Below are 19748 nucleotides of genomic sequence, written 5' to 3' on the forward strand. Positions count from 1 at the left end.
ACTTCACCTAACAAGCCAAATAAAGAAACTCAATCAAGACAAACGTTTCCTCAAAATGTATTTTATTAGATTCAAATGAGCACAAAGGACAGCACATCCTCCTTGCGCCGTCCCCCGCTCAGTTGCATATGGAAACCAGATGCATGTTTTATTGGAATGGTGAGGCTCGACAGCACCCTATAATTTAGGCAAACATCTACGGCGAAATAGGACTCAGATCATCATATCGGACGGGCCTGGGAGTCTGGATGCTCTGCATTAGTTTAACAGGAATTTTCCCGGATTCACGCCCCACATAATCCTTGATCTAATAGTTTTGTACTGTAATTAAAAATAAAAAAAGGCCTTCTTCGCCTTCACCCTCCTCTGGTCTAACGACGCAGGGCAGGTGAGCGCAGTGCGCTCTGTTGGCTCCGCCCCCACCTGTCCTGCTCAGGGGATGCAGACCGACATGGCAACCTTAAACTATTGAGATCTGTCCCTTGCGGCTTCCCGTCCTCCTCCTGTGTAAAATAATAAAGAGTGTGATGGTCGTGTTGTCCAGCCCTAGGAGCTTCACCGTGGTCAAGTAAAAACATCCTGGTTTGGCTCCAGTCCTTTCTCAGTCATCGTCCACTGTTGGCGTGATGGTCACACCCCTCCTGATCTGGCCCCAGCCAATCAAACTGTAGCAAAATAAAGAAAATATAATTAGACAAACCAATGACTGATGTTTGAATGAATAGCATAGCAAACCATCTAATTTTGGGCGGTTCAATACGATGTTCTACAGAGGAGTGCACAATGGGAGCGCCCTTGAGGCTTGTCAGTAAACAACCAAGATGACTGCCCATAATATGTCCCCATTTGATTCTGCAAAAGCTTCCAGACTAACATTCATTTTCAAATTGGACAATGTCAGGCTAGTGTCCAGCAGTCATTTTAAGTAAACTTCCTGTAAATGTTTAAAATAGTGTCCTCAAATGGTTTAAAATAAACACCTTTTAGACTGACCACTATAGAAACACCCTAGATCTAACAAAGCAGGACCGAAGGTGTGACCACGCCCCTTGCTGTTTTGAGTTCCCGAGCCCAGGCTCTTACCGTCTCCCCCTAGAAGTTCTGTTACAACACAGGACTGCTCAGAGATGAGATGGATGTAAACCTGCCTGATCTGGTCAGGTACCTCACCCACAGAGACATCCTGACAGGCAGAGCTCATTTAGGGAAAGCCTATTAACTCACCGCCAATGTTTCTCGACACGACGACTGAGGGCGATCTTCTCCCCGACCTCTGTGCAGACCGGGTTGGTCAGGACGATCTTGGCCAGGTCAGCCTTCACGGCGCTGACACGCCCTCCGGTGGACAGGGACCCGATGTTCACCATCAGAACCTCGTTTTTGGAAAGCTTCTGGACCTATGGGCGGGAGAAACAGTATGCTGGCATAAATTTATTTTTCTTAAACATTGTATGTATGCTGATTGCCATCTTAACTAACCTTTAGATTTTTATCACACACAATTAAGAGTTCAGATAGTAGAAATGATGCTCAGGTTTTTGTGGCATATTCTAAGCAGATTTCAAAATTGAGATCAATTTTGAAATTGATCAATCGATGATAATCGATCAGAACAGTTAGACAAGACAGGAGGCCCTTACATGGACATTGGTCAAATAGGACACAAGACCATCCTACCTTCTTACCACTCGACATCAGTCGACTACATTTCCCAAGATGCATTTCTCCTGACAGCCTACCTTAGCAGCCTTCTTGTCTCCCTCCGTGCGGACTCCCAGCAGCCTCCTCAGCAGGAAGTAGGAGATCTCGAGCTCGGTGAAGATCTCTGGCAGGGCTCCGACCGCGCCCAGCACCTGACCCACCATACGGTCAGCTCGGCAGAGCGTGGGGTCGATCTTTGTGCCGACACCTGAGAGGTTCATGGGGTTCCAGGTTAGGGTTTCTGCTTCTCAATTGGCCACACTTTTGGTGGAACAAGTCTTCTGATTTATTGACAATCCATTAGAATTCGCATCGGTATTTGAGTTGTGGTCAATTATGTCTAAGGGCAATACCCGAGACAAAACATTTATACGGGTAACATGAATAAATGTTGTAGACCAATAAAGTACTCTAGATCTGCACAGATGTCACATCTGGATTTTATTTTCTGAAAGTGTAAATTTTGATTCAAAATGTTAAATCCCATCAATAATGAATCATATCGCTGTCAAAAAAAAGAGCAATAATTTTTTTTTGGAATACCGTTCAGCACTAATAAACATCCCTATTTGTAAATATTCTTTAGGTAGGGACCTTTTACCTCCACTGTGGAGGCTTGACGATCCATATAACGGTGGCATTATGATTTAAAGAGCGTTACCAATAAGGCCTCCGGGGGCAGCGTACTGCAGGTCGTTGTGCTCAGCAAACAGGGACACGATCTTGGAGAAGATGGGCTTGCACATCAGCTTGCCCTCGTGGTCTTTGGACACGATGCCTGGACGCACCTCCAGCTCCTGGCCCACCTGCCCACGGAGGGACCCAGCAGGGGTTCAGGTTACAGAGCGCGCTTAGCCATACGCCTGGAAGGGCTACTGAAGCTAACAGTGTAAGTAACATCGTAGTAGTCATGTGGCCTACATATCCACATAGTGGTAGCTACAAACCAGGGGAGGAAATTCTTTTTTCAAAAAGGTTATTTTCGAAAACCTAACCACAACCCATCTTTTTCTTACCCTCGCACATTTCAGGGGCTATTTTAATAATATGTCGGTCAACACCATATTTACTATGCTGTATGACAGACTATTCATTCTTCAGAGGCAATAAAATAAATCCGACCCACTTTATATAATACAGATAAATAATCAAATAATACAGAGTAAACTATATTATGCTAAAAGCCCCCCCAATATCCTAATTTTGTGGGTAATCATTTATTTTCTTCGGGCAAAATGCCCTGAGCTCCCGTTCATTTCTATCTCTGCTATAAACCTATTGATGAACAGACAGATATATATATAGATAGAGCTATGCAAGACTGAGTGTTCAGAGGGAGCCCTACCTTGAGCACCCCCTTGAGGATACTGCCTCCAGCCACACCTCCCTTCAGGTCGTCCACCTCACAGCCGGGCTTGTTCACGTCAAACGATCGGATCACTGAGGAAACAGACGAGGGTCAAAAAGAATAACATTCAAGAGACAAAGAAAAAGGGCTGGGCTATATTCAAATATAATCGACTTTGAAGGGTATTGAATCGTCACAAAAAGAAAATACAGAAGAATGTTTTATAGCATCAATTATTGATATTCCCTAAAATGATCAAATATATTAGGTTCAAATTAAATGGTGAGAAGACCATTTGGTTTGGTAGCAGTGTGAACACGTGTTGCACATGTGCATCGGCTCTTGAGGCGGTCTTACCGATGAGCCTGGGCTCGGAGGTGAAGTCTCGGATGGGAACGGGGATCTTCTTGACGATGTACTCGCACACCACCTCGATGTTGTACTTGAGCTGGGCCGAGATGGGGATGATGGGCGCTCCCTCGGCCACCGTGCCTGCAGGGTGGGACAGCAGCACAGCTCAGCGCTCGGGACACTAGAGCCCAGTCGGCCGGACTGGTTTGAACACAGTCTAAAGAACTATTACAGGCCTTTAATCTACCTTCTGGTTTGGACTTGATGTTTAAATTATCCACCAACAATCATCAGTGTCAAAAGTGCAGCACAAAATCACAAACTTCCTTTAACCTTATTTTTTTGTATATCCAAGTCTCCAATTTTGCCATTCTAATAATGCCCCATTAAGCCATTTTTTCTGCATTTCGCAAATGTGGAGATCTATCTCATAACATCTGCGTTGAACATGACCACAAAAGACGACCCAAAAACGAAACTGCTCCCCGTCTTCTGAAAGACGAACCACGAGGCTTCAGGCCTTGTGGTCAGAGCCCAGCGTGTGGGATAGTGCCACTCACCCTGAACAAAGGCCAGAATCTGCTCGTACTGCTCCTTGGCCTGGCTCTCCTTCACCAGGTCGATCTTGTTCTGCAGGATCAGGATGTGCTTCAGCTTCATGATCTCGATGGCAGCGAGATGCTCCGAGGTCTGGGGCTGGGGGCAGGACTCGTTGCCCGCTGCAATGACGACAAGGGCGGGACAATGAGGCCCATTAGACAGAGTGGAGGTAATCAGGGTCGCTTCCTAGACAGGTGGGTTCTAGTTAGGGATGGGAATAATGCATTCTTCAGGGTTGAGTAATCACTTGAATATTCAATGTGTGCCGACATTCACAAAGGCAGCCATGGTGACCTTTTATTAGGGCTGCTCGATTGTGGAAAAAATCATAATCACGATTATTTTGGTCAATATTGAAATCACGATTATTCAAACGATTATTTTTTGAGTTTGAAAAAATGATGTATTTATTCAGCATGTCTCTCTCAAAAACAATTTGTAACTGAGAATTTTGAAGGTTCGCCTTAAAAAATACACAAAATGGTCCAAAAGAAAATATTCAAATCTAAAATAATGTACAGAGATATGTATCCAGCTGTTACAGAGCGGATGAAAAAATCCTTAAAAGTGCGTGTGTGTTTGTGTGTCACTGTTCGAGCCTGCACGAGAGTTCAATGCTGGACGACAAGGTACATATGTTACATCTTTCTGACCAATCGCAGTTCAAGGCCCACCTGGGATGTACCACTTCGGGAGGGGCTGCTCAGTTACTCCCCTCTAGATAAAATCGACTTGGTAGCGACGTTGACAGTTTATGAGTGTTGTGTGGAGTGGGAGAGTGAGAGGTTGCGGGCGCACAGCTCAGGCTGCCGGACGGCGCTGCAATGAACTTATATAAACGCAATATTGTTATCCCGCAGTAATCAGCCCGACAGCCCCGAAACGTTAACGGCCCACCGGGAATTCTCCCGACTCTCCCGTCTGTCTAATGGGCCTCATTGACCACTCCGGGTCTCTCTTCTTACTGTCCTTCTCAACACTCTCTGATCCCACTAAAAGGCTAGCAGCACGAAATCAAGGGATATTTAGAATACGAAAAAAAAAAAGTGTGATTAATCGTGAGTCAACTATGACATTGATCGCGATTAAATATTTGTATTGCTTGACAGCTGTGATCGTTTGACGCTAAAATGGAAATTTGATTAATCGCACAGCCCTACCTTTTATGTAAATTAATTACCGTCATTGTTTCGTGGCATTGTGAGATTGGCTAGATATTTTCAAGCAGAGATCTAATCCTTACTGTGACTGGTACCAACTATTAAATAGTTAAAACAAGGAAGACTCACCAATTAAGAGAAGGGCTGCGTCCATGACAGCAGCACCGTTCAACATGGTGGCCATCAAGATGTCGTGACCGGGACAGTCTACAAATGACACATGTCTGGGGGAACGAGGAAGAGAGAGATTGACAGAAGAATAGCATTAGGTCAAGCTCAATAACAAAAAAAAACATTGAAAACAGACAGTGAAACAGTAAAAATGTCTCCTAGTGTCTTACCTGACAAGCTTGAAGTTGCCCTTGGTGTTAGGGATGTCTGTGGGGAACTCATCGGGAGTGCTGCTGCCACAGGATCGGTAGCATTCAGGCCGGGGACAGCTGGGGTCATCCAGCTTGTACACCTGGTGACAACAAACATGGGAGGTCAGTGACAGTGACAGGGGGAGAGGAGCCATGGGGTATTAATAAAGAGAGGAGAACAGATGGTTAAATGGATGAATAAAAGGAAAGGATGACCGCATCACACGGGATGGAAGACAGGCTGGGCAAGAGGTTTGCAGTGAAAAATATCACAAGGTTTCTTTAGAGCTAATACCTCAATAGTAATGACAACATTGTACAAAAAGGTAGCCATGAACACGGGTAGACTACAGAATAGAATACAGATGACATACCAAATTAACATATTTGATGTTTGTATTTTGTCTGCTCTGGATAGAGTAAAAATCGTGTGATCATAAGTCGAAGCACACCCAAATATAACTTATGGGGTTCAACCAGAGACCAGCCTACCTTGGCGTTGGCATATCCTAGCTTGATGGTGATGTTCCTTTCCAACTCGTTCTTGAAGCGGACAGTGTGGACACCAGAGATGGCCTTGACCACTGTGGACTTGCCGTGGGCCACATGCCCAATGGTTCCTGGAGAAGGGCAGGGCAAAGCCAAATCAGAGAAGGGCAGGAAATACTGTGCTTGCTTTTCATTGCAAACAATTATAAAATCAAAGAAATAACGGTATAAAAGCTCAGTGATTGCTGCAACATTTTCAATGCCACTCGAAGCATGTTGTCCTGTATAAACCCATAGTGGAGAAGAAGGTGGGGCTATAAATGCAATTCCTTACCAATGTTGATGGTTGCCTGTCTGCTGATGATCTCTCTCGAGAGGGGAGTCAGTTTTGACACTTCCTAATGCGAAAAGACAGACATCTGTTACAAGAAGCAGGGAGAACTAAAGAACAGGAGTTCAATCTATGGCCCAAAGATACCGTAAGATATGAGATGAAATCCTGTACAAGTGGGACTGTCTCATCCCATACAAGTATGGTAGAAATGCAGCTTTAATTCGAAGAAAATAAGCACGTTTTTAATTGTTATCGTCCAATGCTGTTCAGACAACGTTCCAAATACCAAGAAAGCTACCCATCTAGCAATTGTGACCTGATAGTAATTCAAAATGAATCGGATTCAGCTCCGGTATTAAGCCTATTGGCAATAATTACTGAATGACAGAAGCTACAATTAGAAACATGGTCTCTCTCAAGACTGACAATATTGGATCAATAACACTTGACATCGAATTCCTTTAAGATCTGACTAAATTGCATTTTCTTTGTTTAAAAAAATAGGATGTCTGAATAAAAAGTGTGCTACGAGCTGGAAACACCAGGTCTGCCGGTGAACAAAACCATAAACCATAACCACAGGTATAATAAGAGCAACCCTGGCCAACGTAGCCGCAGCCCACGTCTAAAAAAATATTCATTTATTTGGACGCAGATAGTTCGGCGATATATTTAAAGACAAAGTGAATATAGTGACTATGGGTATGGCCCCCTCACGCCGACAGCGTGTGGAAGCGGAACAGGCTAGCACAGAATGGGGCCTTGGTACCGTTCCCTGCGGGCGACATGGCGCTGTAAACCTTCAGAAGTGCCTCATTCTAGTTATTTGTGGTGTGAAACGTAAGAACAACAATACACACAAATGAAACGTGAAGAATAAACACGTACCAAGGAATTTAAATCTTGCTTGAAAAGATGAGGCTGTCCCAGCGTTGTACCCGACTCGTCACCCGCCATCTTGAACGAGAAAGAAATTGAGTGGTCCGGTGACTGCCTGATTTACTTAGTATATATTTTTTTAATGAGCTACATTTTTGGAGGGTCATAGATTTTCAGTTGTGTGTTAACAAAGCGGTGTTTTGAAATGCTTTTTCGTTGTCTTATGAAAAACACGAAGGCTTCTCATTCATAATCGGAGCAACTGAAAGAACCGGGGTCCTTTTACAATGGATGATGCAACGTTTTAAATGTATATCATTATGACATCGATACTAATAGCTTTTCTTTCACTCCCGTCTGAATGTTTGCATCACTATTTATACATATTTACACGTTCTGTGTCTTAGATATTTAATTGAAAGTCTTTTAACTCAAACTTCTCCGCTACATGTTGGTCCGTCGTGTGATAATGACGTCTATATTTGTAGTCCTAAGGCATTCTGTAGTTCTATAAAGACAACTGTTCAATTTAGGCAATTGATGCTTGGTGCAATGCAAAATTAAGATGCTGTGCTTATTTAAATGTAGATCAAAATAGCAAAAACAAAAACCCCAGCAATAATTCATTGAGTTAAAGGTTAGAATTAAGGCCTACTGTGGTTACAGTGAATGTTATGGGTCGTGAGTTAGGCCTACTCAAAGTAAACTTATTTTTTACTTATTTCCTATTTTCCATTACTAAAATATGAAACGCTGTTCTCCATTTATTACGTTTTTCAACAATAGTGTTATTTTGCTGGAAAATACGACTATTAATGAGAAAACATAATTCAGTACAATAAAAATAAATATGGTAGGCTATCCATTTATTATGTTTATTCAACATGTAACACACATATCCTGTTTTTACCTCCTTAATAAGAAATGAATATGGTACGCCTTTCATAATAATAATGATAATAGTATGTAATGATGTAAAAAAATGAATACATAAATAATGTCAGTATATCATGAAACTGGAGTAGACAGGTTGACTACAGTAGGGAATAACGATCCATTCTACATTATGTAAAGGTAATATGTACTGAGGTCATGAAATTAAGCAAATGATCATGCAGGTAATTTGTCAGACGAAACTAGTTAATCGCTGGAATCTATTCCCATTATTAACCTGTTGGGTCTGCTCTCAGGTCTTCAGTTCAGGATGGAGGTTTCAACCTTTCAGCATGTGACGACAGGTGTAAATGTCTGATTATTTCTTATGAATTCATGAAAGGGTTGTCGGAGACAACACGTCCAGTCGCAAAGAAATAATTTAATCTAAAAAATTATTTAATTAGCAGGGCATCTCTTGATTTTGATGGACAGGTGGGTTCACGTGCTGCACTGCACAACGCCCTTCAGTTCCGTCCGGAAGGGAAATGACGCCAGTGCAGAAAATGGCGTCCAGACAAACTACTGACTGGTGATGTTTGCTACCCCTTTAATTTAGAGCCGATTGTAGGCCTCGGAGATAAGCCGATGGAAGAACTGGCGATGCACTTCAGCCGTCCGTTTTCCTGATTCGGGAATTCAACCCGCAACTCATGTCTGCAGGAGCCGCCTGGCCGAAGAGGGGTTGGGGAGCATCGCAGCGCCGAGGTAAGACGGGGGGCTGAGGAGCGAGCTGACAGCTCACAAACATCGCTGTTGTCACGACTCCCCTCCGCGTTAGTCCCACTAGGATCAGTTGGACGTGGATCGGAAGCTATAGCCCTCCAGGTGGCTCCGTTAATTCACAACAGTCATGTAAAACACCACTGTCTGGCTGGGATTGATGTAGATCCCCTTATAGCCCCAGCCGTTGTAGTCGCATGCATTTTCCAACCCATAGTAATGATACCAGCCTTTGTCCTCGGCTGACAGTGTGGTTTTCTTTCTAGCAGACATGTGATAGGTCTTGATCTATGATACTAATTCTGACAGGGTTGTTTCACAACTGTGATTTGCGAGAGTGAAGGGGGACTGAGTAACGCCAGATATCTGACACGCGTGTCCGCTCGATTTGCATTTGTAAACAAGACCAGGTAGCCGGTGTTTGGTTGGCCTACCCTGACGGTATACAGTGTCTACACCTTCTCACCTGCGGTTTCTTAACGATGTCCTCCTTTGAGCAGAGCAAGGGAAACACAAACACAGGAGATGTGAGCGTCCCCAAAGCGCGCTTCCAGTCAAGCCTGTGATTTTTCCACCGGGCCCTAAAAGGTATGCTTCACACAGGACACTATTCCCCCTTCCCCCCTTCTTTTAACATTTTTTCTTAAGTTTGACAGTGCATTGTTATCACATTTTAATTGAAATTGGTCTACATCAATTTGTAGGCTATGGCACATTCTGGCAGATTTATTTTTTGTCAGTGCATTCTCTTGATAGCTCATTGGCAAAATAAGGAATTGCACTCAATTATGAATTGAAATCAGTTTTCGGAAGAATTCACATTTTATTATATATTTGATTTGGTATGTGTATTATTTGTCTTTTAAATAAACTTTGAAACACAAATAATGTGTGACTCAATGTGTTAGGTTTCAAATGAACTTGACAATACAATACTATAATAAGTTACCTGTGTTTGAAATAAGCCTTTCGGGTATTGTATGTTTAATTTTGTACTATGACATGTAGACCGATGGATATGTTATGTACAGTTCCATGCCACTATGTTGAAGCATTGTTTTGAAACTTCATATATATTATGCATGTCCTCTGTAACTGTTAGCATGCATGTTTATGGTCATTTTGAGCCTATCGTTGATCTGTTTGAAACATTGAACACTTTTTTGTTGTTTTCTTGCTAACTAGCTGTTGATCAAGCTTTAATGACATGGTTGTTTCAGCTCTGTTCAGGTAATTGACGCTCAGAAAAGGGACTTGTTAAAATCTACTGGATACAAGGGGCACTGTCCTCTGATTGGTTCGAACAACCCCCTCTGACATGCCCGTGGCCAATCAGAGGTGAGTGTGCATTGTGTGTGTCAGTGCGTGTGTGTTCATGTGCTAATTCTACAATGTAATTATAGTGTTTGGGTACCAAATGGGAAAAAATCTGTCGAACATGTTTTTATGAGTCATTCTCTGTACAGGTGTGCAGGTAATTATAGAACATGTAACAACATTGCATTGAGTGTCAATCAGCCCTACTGTTATTTAAATGAATAGGTATTTCTGTGTGTCGAATTTTTATCAATAACAATTGTTGTTACCTCGAGTACACATTATTATTATTATTATTATTATTATTATTATTATTATTAGTAGTAGTATTATGTTTTAGTGATGATCCTGCTAGCCGGACAAGGTCATGCCTGGCTTGCTTTGTTTGGGCTCAGAAACAGGCTGATGTGTTTGTGGCCCCAGTGAGGGATAAGCTCCTCCATTGTGCCCGAGAGTAGCCGCATACACGCTTGAAAGCTAAAGGGGAACACTGCTTGTTTAGTCTGAATCGCTGGGTAGAAAATGCTGAATGTCCCCACCGAATGCCCTTCCCGGCGGCCCAAGTCCAGTGCTTGGAGGGATAGGGTTTCAGCAGCCCAGATAAAAACACTCTTTGCCTCCCAACTGCCGGTTCTGTGCTTGGTGTCATCACCGTGCAATCTTAAGATGGGGTTTTCCGGCCTCCCTACTTAAAGTATCCCAAAGTGAACCGTGGCTTCAATCAAAACCATTGTTTAATACTGTGGCAGTAGCATGCCATTAAAGGGTAACCCTGTATTATAGCCAAACCCATGGGACAACCTGGGTTTGGCTCAACGTGTTGCTAGATGGGAGCTGTTGGTTTGCCAGGTGACATGTCTCACAAGCTCTGCTACAGAAGATGTCAAGCGAAACCACCTGGCACTAACATTGTACAGTCAGTTACGGCCATTGCAATAATGTGTTTTAAAATAGATGGCGCTGTTTAAGCAGTCGGGGACCGGAGAGAGGGATTCTGCTTCAGAGTTCTCTGGCCCCCGTCTTATTAGCTGTTGCTCCTGGTTGGACTCTTGATTTTGTGGCAGGTGTGCTATGTCCGGGGGGGATGTGGAGGTGTACCTGTCCCAGGTGCATGATGGGAGTGTGTCGTCCGGGTTCCGGGCGCTGTACGAGGAACGGCTCCTGCTGGACGTCACACTGCTGATAGAGGAGCACCACTTCCAGGTCTGTGTCTCTTTTATGTATTTCTAAACGGACACACCCACACGTAAATCCACATAGGGACAACAGGAAGCCATTGTAGTGGGGTTGACTGTGATGATGTAATCTGTTGTCCCTCCAGGCCCACAAGGCTCTGCTTGCGACCCAGAGCGACTACTTCCGGGTCATGTTCACGGCGGACATGAGGGAGCGGGACCAGGACAAGATCCACATGAAGGGGCTGACGGCGGCCGGGTTCGGGCACGTCCTGCGCTTCATGTACTACGGCTCGCTGGAGCTCAGCATGCCCACGGTCCAAGAGATCCTGCAGGTAGCGCGGCACACATGCACACCTGCTGGCGACAATGACAACCACGTGTATGTACAGCTGTCCATTAATCCATTCATCGATAAATCATCAATCAATCCATTCATCATCAGCTTGCATAAGTCATGGTAGAAAAAAAAAATGGTAACTTTCTTTTCAGAATTGGTTCAACATGGAAACAGCTTCTATGGTATATATTTGTGGTTCTTTGATTTTATTTCATGGACAATATTACGGTTCGAGGATAAGCCACTCAATATCCTGGTCCACTTCCTCAATCCTGTCCTACTTCCTGCTTCCTGCCCAGGCGGCCATGTACGTGCAGCTGACGGAGGCGGTGGAGTTCTGCTGCTCCTTCCTGCTGGCCAAGATCTGCCTGGAGAACTGCGCCGAGGTCATGCGTCTCCTGGAGGACTTCAGCGTGGGCGTGGAGGGCGTCCAGGAGCAGCTCGACAACTTCCTCCTCCACAACTTTGTCCCGCTCATGAGCCGGCCGGACTTCCTGTCCTACCTCAGCCTGGAGAGACTACAGGTCAGTGTGGGGAACGTTGGGTCCCTCCAGGTCAGGGACCCTCCAGGTCAGGTCCAGGTCAGTTCCCCTGGAACTAAATTAAACCAATCAGGAAACTGTTGCTCCTGAAGTAGTTGTCCTTAAAGGTACTCTGTGTAAGAATTAATAAATTCCTTCTTGCGATTCCTGTGGCCGTAGCGCTCTTCGTGGGGGGACTACGTCAGGGGGTTGGGATCGGAGCCGGTCTCTTGCTTTTTGACGGGTCAATTTCCAGGCAGCTAACCACACAATAGTACAAAATGGACAGCTTAGCTTTATTTATATAACCTTGCAGCATCAACTTTCATTTTTTACAACCTGTTCATATATTGGCAATTTAAAGTGATTCATGTACACGCATGTTAAATCCTACATGAAGTCCCTTTTTAAGATGTGATGGTTGCAAGACAATACTTGCAGTATGATGTAAGTAAGGCATTATCTTCAGGTCAAAGATCAGCTCCAAGCTCCCCATCTGTGCCATTCTCAGACAGGCTCAAAGGAGGTCATTCCTACTTTATTCCGGACCTGTCCGCCATTTGGTCTCCTTATCCACTCTGTATCCGCTACATCGGTCACATGGAAACAGTTTCAATGTTGAAACTCACAGCAGCGCAGCGTGTCCAAGGACACGGGAACTCAAGGACCTTGAGTCCAGTGAAAGCCAACACTGTGGTTCACACACTTGTTGTTGGACGGACTTTATCTCTGTAGACTGCTACAGTTTTTAATTTGTTACTGTGGAATTTCGGGCGTGTTGGGAGAGAAGCAGAAATACACATTGAGTCAGTGATGACTGTTCTACTACTCAACTGATCTGATGATGAATTGATGAAGTTATGAACCAAGGGGAACGTTTTTGTTCTAATGTGTACTAGTTCAAAATGAATGGAGGCATACAGGTTCCCCACTTCAAACCACCTTCACAGTTAAATCTCTCATGTTAATGAACCAAACCCCCCCCCCCCCCCCCCCCCCCCCGCTCCTCAACCAGGCGTACCTGGAGAGCGACGCCCTGAGTCGCTTCCCCGAGATCGAGCTGTACGAGGCGGTCCAGTCGTGGCTCCGTCACGACCGGCGCCGCTGGAGACACACGGACACCATCATCCAGTCTATCCGCTTCTGCCTCATGACCCCCGCCAACATCTTGGAGAAGGTGAGACCCCCCCCTGCCCCCCGGCCCCTCTACTCCCCGACAGCCTGTAGGCTAAGGAGGTGAACTCCCAGATGAAAAGCTGTCCTCCCTTTGCCTGCCTGCATCCTGTACTTATTCGTGATTAAAAAGTACATGTAGGAAGAAGCCACCCATGCTGTGTTGCTCGATGTTAGCTTTTCCCAGGCTAGGTATCTCCACAAGCTAACATTTAACAGTGAGATTTTTGGATGTTGTTTGCTGGCTCAACAGTAGACTTGTAGACTGTTTTTTAAAACGTAAGCCCACTTGGCTTACGTGTTGCCGTGTTTTGCCTGATGCAAAACCTTCAGCTAAACGCCTCCACCCCCGACAGGTGAAGACGTCTGAGTTCTACCGTTACTCCCGGCAGCTGAGGCAGGAGGTGGACCAGGCCATCAGCTACTTCCACGACATCAACCAGCAGCCTCTGGTGGACACGCGCGCCAACCGCATCCGCTCGGCACGCCCGCAGACCGCCGTGTTCCGCGGCATGATCGGACACAGCATGGTCAACAGCAAGATCCTGCTGCTACACCGACCCAAGGTGTCTGGAACCTTGGGCTCTAGGGGGTCCGGGAGGGGGTCCGGGAGGGGGGCCGTTCAATCAAGCTTAATGGATGAAGCCCTCAGGGTACAATGTCTGAAGCTGACTCTATTAATTTAGAGGCTTTACTACAAAGGGGAATGTTTTTGTGTTCAGGGTTTTTTTGCGGGTTTTCATTCAATCTTTATTGTTACTGGAGCTTTTTATGCAAAACTGGAATACCAAGTGCTCAAAGCAGGATTTATAGTCGCCGTGATGCGCTGTTAACAGTGTGCCGGCAGTACACGCACGGCCATGCCGTAAAGTCAGTCCGTCTTGCCGTAAAGTCAGTCCGGACACTCAGTTCCAGCTGTCATGAGCAAGTGATGTGCAAGGGGATCGCACACAGACAGAATAAGAAATAGGTTTAAAATATCAGTGGAAAAAATCGGATGGAAGTTGGGAAGCTAAGCTTCAGCAATACTTCACGTCAGGTTGTATCGAATATGTGAGTAAAACAGAAACGTTGATGTTAGTTACCAATATAGTTGATTCACCTATAGTTGATGCACATCAAATATGTTCTGTTCTGTTCAGCAACATTCATTTACAAAACTAGACAGAGAATTTGGAGCCCAATTCCCCACGTTCTACCCATAGGTTGAACCACACAAGGGAAAAGATCACGCAGAATATGTTCTCAATATTAATATATCTATTATAATATTATTAATATAATTGGCATCCCAATACATATGGTAATAGTTCTCAAAAACCGTTGTAATATTGCACGTCGTGATACCTTCCCTCCCTCTCCCGTCCCCCGGCCGTAGCAGCGGATCCGTGAACTAACCCGAGCTGCGGCGTCTGTACTTTCGGACCCCCAGGTGTGGTGGGAGCTGGAGGGGCCGCAGGTGCCGCTGCGCCCTGACTGCCTGGCCATCGTCAACAACTTTGCCTTCCTGCTGGGCGGCGAGGAGCTGGGCCCGGACGGCGAGTTCCACGCCTCCTCAAAGGTGTACCGCTACGACCCCCGGCAGAACTCCTGGCTGCGCATGGCCGACATGTCGGTGCCCAGGTCAGTGCCGTGGGGTGAGGTCGGCTGGAAGCAGGAAGGGGACCGGATGTAGGAAGGGGACAGGATGTAGGAAGGGGACAGGATGTAGGAAGGGGACCGGATGTAGGAAGGGGACAGGATGTAGGAAGGGGCAGGATGTAGGAAGGGGACAGGATGTAGGAAGTGGGCAGGATGTAGGAAGTGGGCAGGATGTAGGAAGTGGGCAGGATGTAGGAAGGGGACAGGATGTAGGAAGGGGACAGGATGTAGGAAGGGGACCGGATGTAGGAAGTGGACTAGTAGACAGGAAGTGGGTGGAAAGAAAAGTGTTTGTGTATGTGATGACAATATCCATCTCTTTTCTCTTCTCATCAGAGAGTGATCCTGCAGTGCTAATCCTCGGTCCATATTGTCCATAAATGGAACGAAAGTACCCCAAATATATGCTATAGAAAGAGATAATGGGATGACCCTAAATCGAAACATTGGTTATACATTTTGTGACTTTTTGAGGCGGATAAATGTTTACAGGTATATTTGGTATCAATCTATTAATCGTATATTTTACGTTTTCCTTTTCAAGCAACAATGTGTTTTAGCTTTTACTTTTTAATTGTATGGGCTACAGTCTTCCTGAATTAGAAGTACATTTTCTTTGTATTTCAATGTATTTCCCACATCACACAACAAGACCGTGTGTCAATGAGCGACAGGGATGGACCTTTCTGCCTCATCTTTGTCTGCATGGTGACGTGTTCCTCGTCAGGTGTTTCGTCTTCCCTCTGAAGAGCTGAACCAAGGCGCCCGCATGCTTTGTCCGCCCTACAGGTCGGAGTTCGCCGTGGGCGTGATCGGGAAGTTCATCTACGCAGTGGCGGGGCGCACGCGTGACGAGACCTTCTACTCCACGGAGCGCTACGACATCACGGAGGACCACTGGGAGTTCGTGGACCCCTACCCCGTCAACAAGTACGGCCACGAGGGCACGGTGCTCAACGGCAAACTATACATCACCGGCGGCATCACCTCCTCCTCCACCTCCAAGCAGGTGTGCGTGTTCGACCCCGGCCGGGAGGCAGGTGGAGCAGCAGCAGCAGCAGCAGGAGGCAGTGGTGTCGGTGGAGGAGGAGCAGTGGTGAGCAGCAGTTGCGGTGCTAGTAGTGGTGCGTCTGGATGTGGGGGGGGATCGGGCGGAGCGGAGGCGGCCCGCGTCCGCTCCGGCCGCAGCCCGCTCCTCCCCGGCACGCACGCCAACTGCTGGGAGAACAAGTCCAAGATGAACTACGCCCGCTGCTTCCACAAGATGATCTCGCACAACGGCAAGCTGTACGTGTTCGGCGGCGTGTGCGTCATCCTGCGGGCCTCCTTCGAGTCGCAGGGCTGCCCGTCCACGGAGGTGTACGACCCCGAGACGGACGAGTGGACCATCCTGGCGTCCATGCCCATCGGGCGCAGCGGGCACGGGGTGGCGGTGCTGGACCGGCAGATCATGGTACTGGGCGGCCTGTGTTACAACGGCCACTACAGCGACTCCATCCTCACCTTTGACCCCGAGGAGAACAAGTGGAAAGAGGACGAGTATCCCAGGATGCCTTGCAAACTGGACGGCCTACAGGTGTGCAGCCTCCACTTCCCAGAGTATGTGCTGGAACACGTGAGGCGCTGCAGCTGAGGTCGGCTCCGGCCCACGTTTTGGTGGAAAAGCTGATTTTTTGTGGACTGGCTTATCCCACTTGTAAGATTAGGTTCAGTGTGTTTTGACACACGGGCGTAAACACCTGTGGTGTTCACAGGCGTGTGTCCACACTCTGCAGAGTATCATGAGTGTTAAAGATGACCATGAGTTAAAACCAGAAACCAGGTTCTTCATTCCTTACTGAAATCAGAACCGCGAGGGATCAAATGCAACGCTATGCTTAGGACGGCGTCCGATTGAGCAGTCGAGGGAAGCGTTGGGATCGGTATTTGGGTTCTTCTGCTGGTCATGTTTTCCTATTGTAATACTCGCACTGAAACACCCTCGAGGCAGTCGACTCGATGGTTTTTAAAATGTGCCACGGTTGAAGGCGCATGGATCTTTGTTTGTTTTCTAAGGGTCAGCTGCAGGCCAAAAAGGTTATACCTGGCACAGCAGGAATAGTATTTGTAAAAATCAGGGTGCAGTTCTTTGGTCAAACTGGGAAAAATTCCCTTGAAGTGTCAGGATTTTGGCATCCATACGTTTTGAGAAGAGGGGAATGTACAGGATTACATAGAATCAAAAAACAACTATAATCTGTTATTTATGATTTCAAAAGGTCCTACCTGTTACTCAATATATCGAAACGCCAAATATTTGAATGGCCTGTAATGCATAGCTCCAAACATTGTAGGTAACAAAGCATACAGGACGCTGTCATTCAGATATCTTTAGACACAACAGCACTCTATTACCTACTAGTTGATATCCAAAAACGTGAGGCAGCTCGTGACTTTAGGCAACATGCTTCAGAAGCTGAATTGAGGCGTCTCCATGGTGACGGCAGCTTATGTACACGCATCCCAAAATGGCTTCCGATACGTTTGGGTCCCCGACACGGTTTATTTTGGCTCTTGTATATCCACAATGCTGTACTTATTTGTGTGTGTGTGTGTGTGTGTGTGTGTGTGTGTGTGTGTGTGTGTGTGTGTGTGTGTGTGTGTGTGTGTGTGTGTGTGTGTGTGTGTGTGTGTGTGTGTGTGTGTGTGTGTGTCACACCACTGTCTGCTCAGACACACGTGCACACTTGCATCTTACTGCGTCATGTGCCACAGGGGTCATACTTGGTCAACATCACTTGAGCTCTGGATTTAGTTTTTGCGCTCTATTTTTTATTTGTATTTATTTAATATTTCTTTTTGTACGGCGAAACCTCTATTGTGCATTTTAGAAAGAACAAAAAAGTCAGCCAACTGTTCCTTTTTACGCTACTAGTTCTCATTTTTTCCTGGAACATTTAATTTGTCGATGTCTAATATATTTTCGTGTCAGTGTCTTAGCGTTCTGCTATGGTTGTACCCGTGCAGGCTCACGGCGTACCCGGACACCTCTCACTGAACTGTCCCTCTGGGCGCTGCGACTGGTAACCACCGCTTTTACTGGTGAACCGGTGCCCCGTCAGGTACTGGTTGTACGTACTGTGTCATACCCCTTTAACATCTGAGCTTGAAACCTCTCTGCCCCCCCCACCCTGTGCTAACTCGCCCTGATCACAGCCATGTCCACAGCTCCTCTCTGCATAGGAGCAGGTTGCACTCACCCTTCTTATCCGCTATGCCGGTTTTTCTTACTCATTGGGTCCCGCCCCAAACGGCTGTGAATCCAGTGGGTCGACGCACAGAACACTGAGGGAACTCTGAAAAGAGCCGCCACTCAGGTGTGCGCAGGGTTTTCTGTGTTGGCTGTGGGGTCCCGTGGACACTCTGAAGATGGTCTTTTGAGAATGGTTTAGGAACCCTTGCTCTATGCCAACGTCCTCACGTCCTTGTCCAACGACGTCATCGTTGAACTCCTAGGGATATCAGCCGTGTACGAGGCCCGGTAGGATCAACCTCCCATGTGAGAAAACCAGCATATTGTACCAATAACATGTTAATGGGAGCGTTGTAGAATGGTGTCTAGGAAACAGACAGGAAAAAACATTGGGATACAAATACACGTATCTTTCATTTACAAGCTGAAAACCTTATGGACCTTCTTTACGTCTCTCATTATCACACATCATTCCCATCCATGTTCTGTTCAACTTTTTTATGAGCCTACGCTGAAAAGGGCTACAACGTTGGAGCACTGACGCAGTATTCTTCAGTACTGTAGCTTTTGAAGCATCCAGTTGCTGTGGCAACAGCTATGCAGCAAGCAATCGCTCTGTTTATGTTTTGCTTCTGCTTTTGCATCCAAAGAGAGAGAAATGCATTTCCAGTTTGTTCATCTTTTGTGTTGGATGTATGCTTGCTTACCATGCAAACGGAGAGGGATGTTTATTGTCAAGTATTCATCTCTTATCTGTTAAAGCGAGTCGAACAAAGTGGAAATGTACAAGTTTAGCGTTGGCAAGACCAGAGAAGATGTATGTTTTGAAACTGCTACATGTGTTCTGCATTTGTGAAGATAGCTGACTGTTACACAAATCACATCCCATCACCAAAAACCCACCATTCTGCTGTCCGGTATACCTCTAGGCGTTGATGCAGTAGTGCATAGACGCCCGCAAGTCATTCTGTAATATTGTTATTTATTGAATATAGAAACATGAAGGTATGAACGTCCAAATCGGTGATGAACTGGCAGTGAACATCATGGTCTTCTTGATCATCGCTAATCACTGCTGGGAAAAGAGTGAATCAGGTCACCAATATGTTATTGTAGTTTCTATCTGAAGAGCAACAGTCAATGCCCTAGTCACGTATTATGCCAAACTCATGTCCTCAAACCGCTCCTTTTTATTTAATACTGAAGATATTTAACTACCCAATAGTACTGTCCTTATTTGATGCACACTATTTCAAAGCACGGCGACCTCAAGTCCTTCATCCGTCTCAAATCTCAAGTAGGAGAAGAAAACATAATAGGATAACAAGGATTAAGCATACCCTGTTACAGTGACTGTATTTGAGGATGGAAGTTAATTGAGATCAGATTAACGTAATCATAATCTGAGTAGTACTTATTTGGAACGATTTGTAACTCTTTCCAGAAATAAACGTTCGTATTGAAAGATG

At 45.7% G+C, this 19748-nt stretch overlaps 2 protein-coding genes across 6 annotated transcripts; one reads left to right on the forward strand and one right to left on the reverse strand.

Moving 5' to 3' along the window:
• Positions 1-45: 45 nt before the first annotated feature.
• eif2s3 (eukaryotic translation initiation factor 2, subunit 3 gamma) lies at positions 46-7533 on the reverse strand. Its single transcript, XM_030348556.1, has 12 exons — positions 7234-7533; positions 6346-6409; positions 6015-6142; positions 5502-5623; positions 5290-5384; positions 3961-4119; positions 3407-3541; positions 3047-3141; positions 2363-2507; positions 1740-1909; positions 1225-1397; positions 46-665 (listed from the first exon to the last, which is right to left on the reverse strand). Exons 1-12 carry the CDS (start codon positions 7300-7302, stop codon positions 602-604), a joined length of 1419 nt encoding a protein of 472 aa, XP_030204416.1. The 5' UTR covers positions 7303-7533; the 3' UTR covers positions 46-601.
• Positions 7534-8627: 1094 nt separating this feature from the next.
• On the forward strand, positions 8628-19748 carry klhl15 (kelch-like family member 15). Of its 5 annotated transcripts, none has more exons than XM_030348967.1 (11): positions 8628-8865; positions 9381-9468; positions 10101-10218; positions 11262-11400; positions 11519-11707; positions 11865-11894; positions 12012-12236; positions 13249-13410; positions 13763-13972; positions 14839-15029; positions 15837-19748. In XM_030348967.1, exons 3-11 carry the CDS (start codon positions 10199-10201, stop codon positions 16678-16680), a joined length of 2010 nt encoding a protein of 669 aa, XP_030204827.1. In that variant the 5' UTR covers positions 8628-8865; positions 9381-9468; positions 10101-10198; the 3' UTR covers positions 16681-19748. The 5 variants fall into 5 exon arrangements, with proteins under 5 accessions (XP_030204827.1, XP_030204826.1, XP_030204830.1 ...); XM_030348966.1 differs by having other exon boundaries at positions 13763-13971; positions 14829-15029; XM_030348969.1 differs by lacking the exon at positions 11865-11894 and having other exon boundaries at positions 8629-8865.

The sequence above is a fragment of the Gadus morhua genome, chromosome 23 (assembly GCF_902167405.1).
Source record: "Gadus morhua chromosome 23, gadMor3.0, whole genome shotgun sequence".
Lineage (NCBI taxonomy): Eukaryota > Metazoa > Chordata > Actinopteri > Gadiformes > Gadidae > Gadus > Gadus morhua.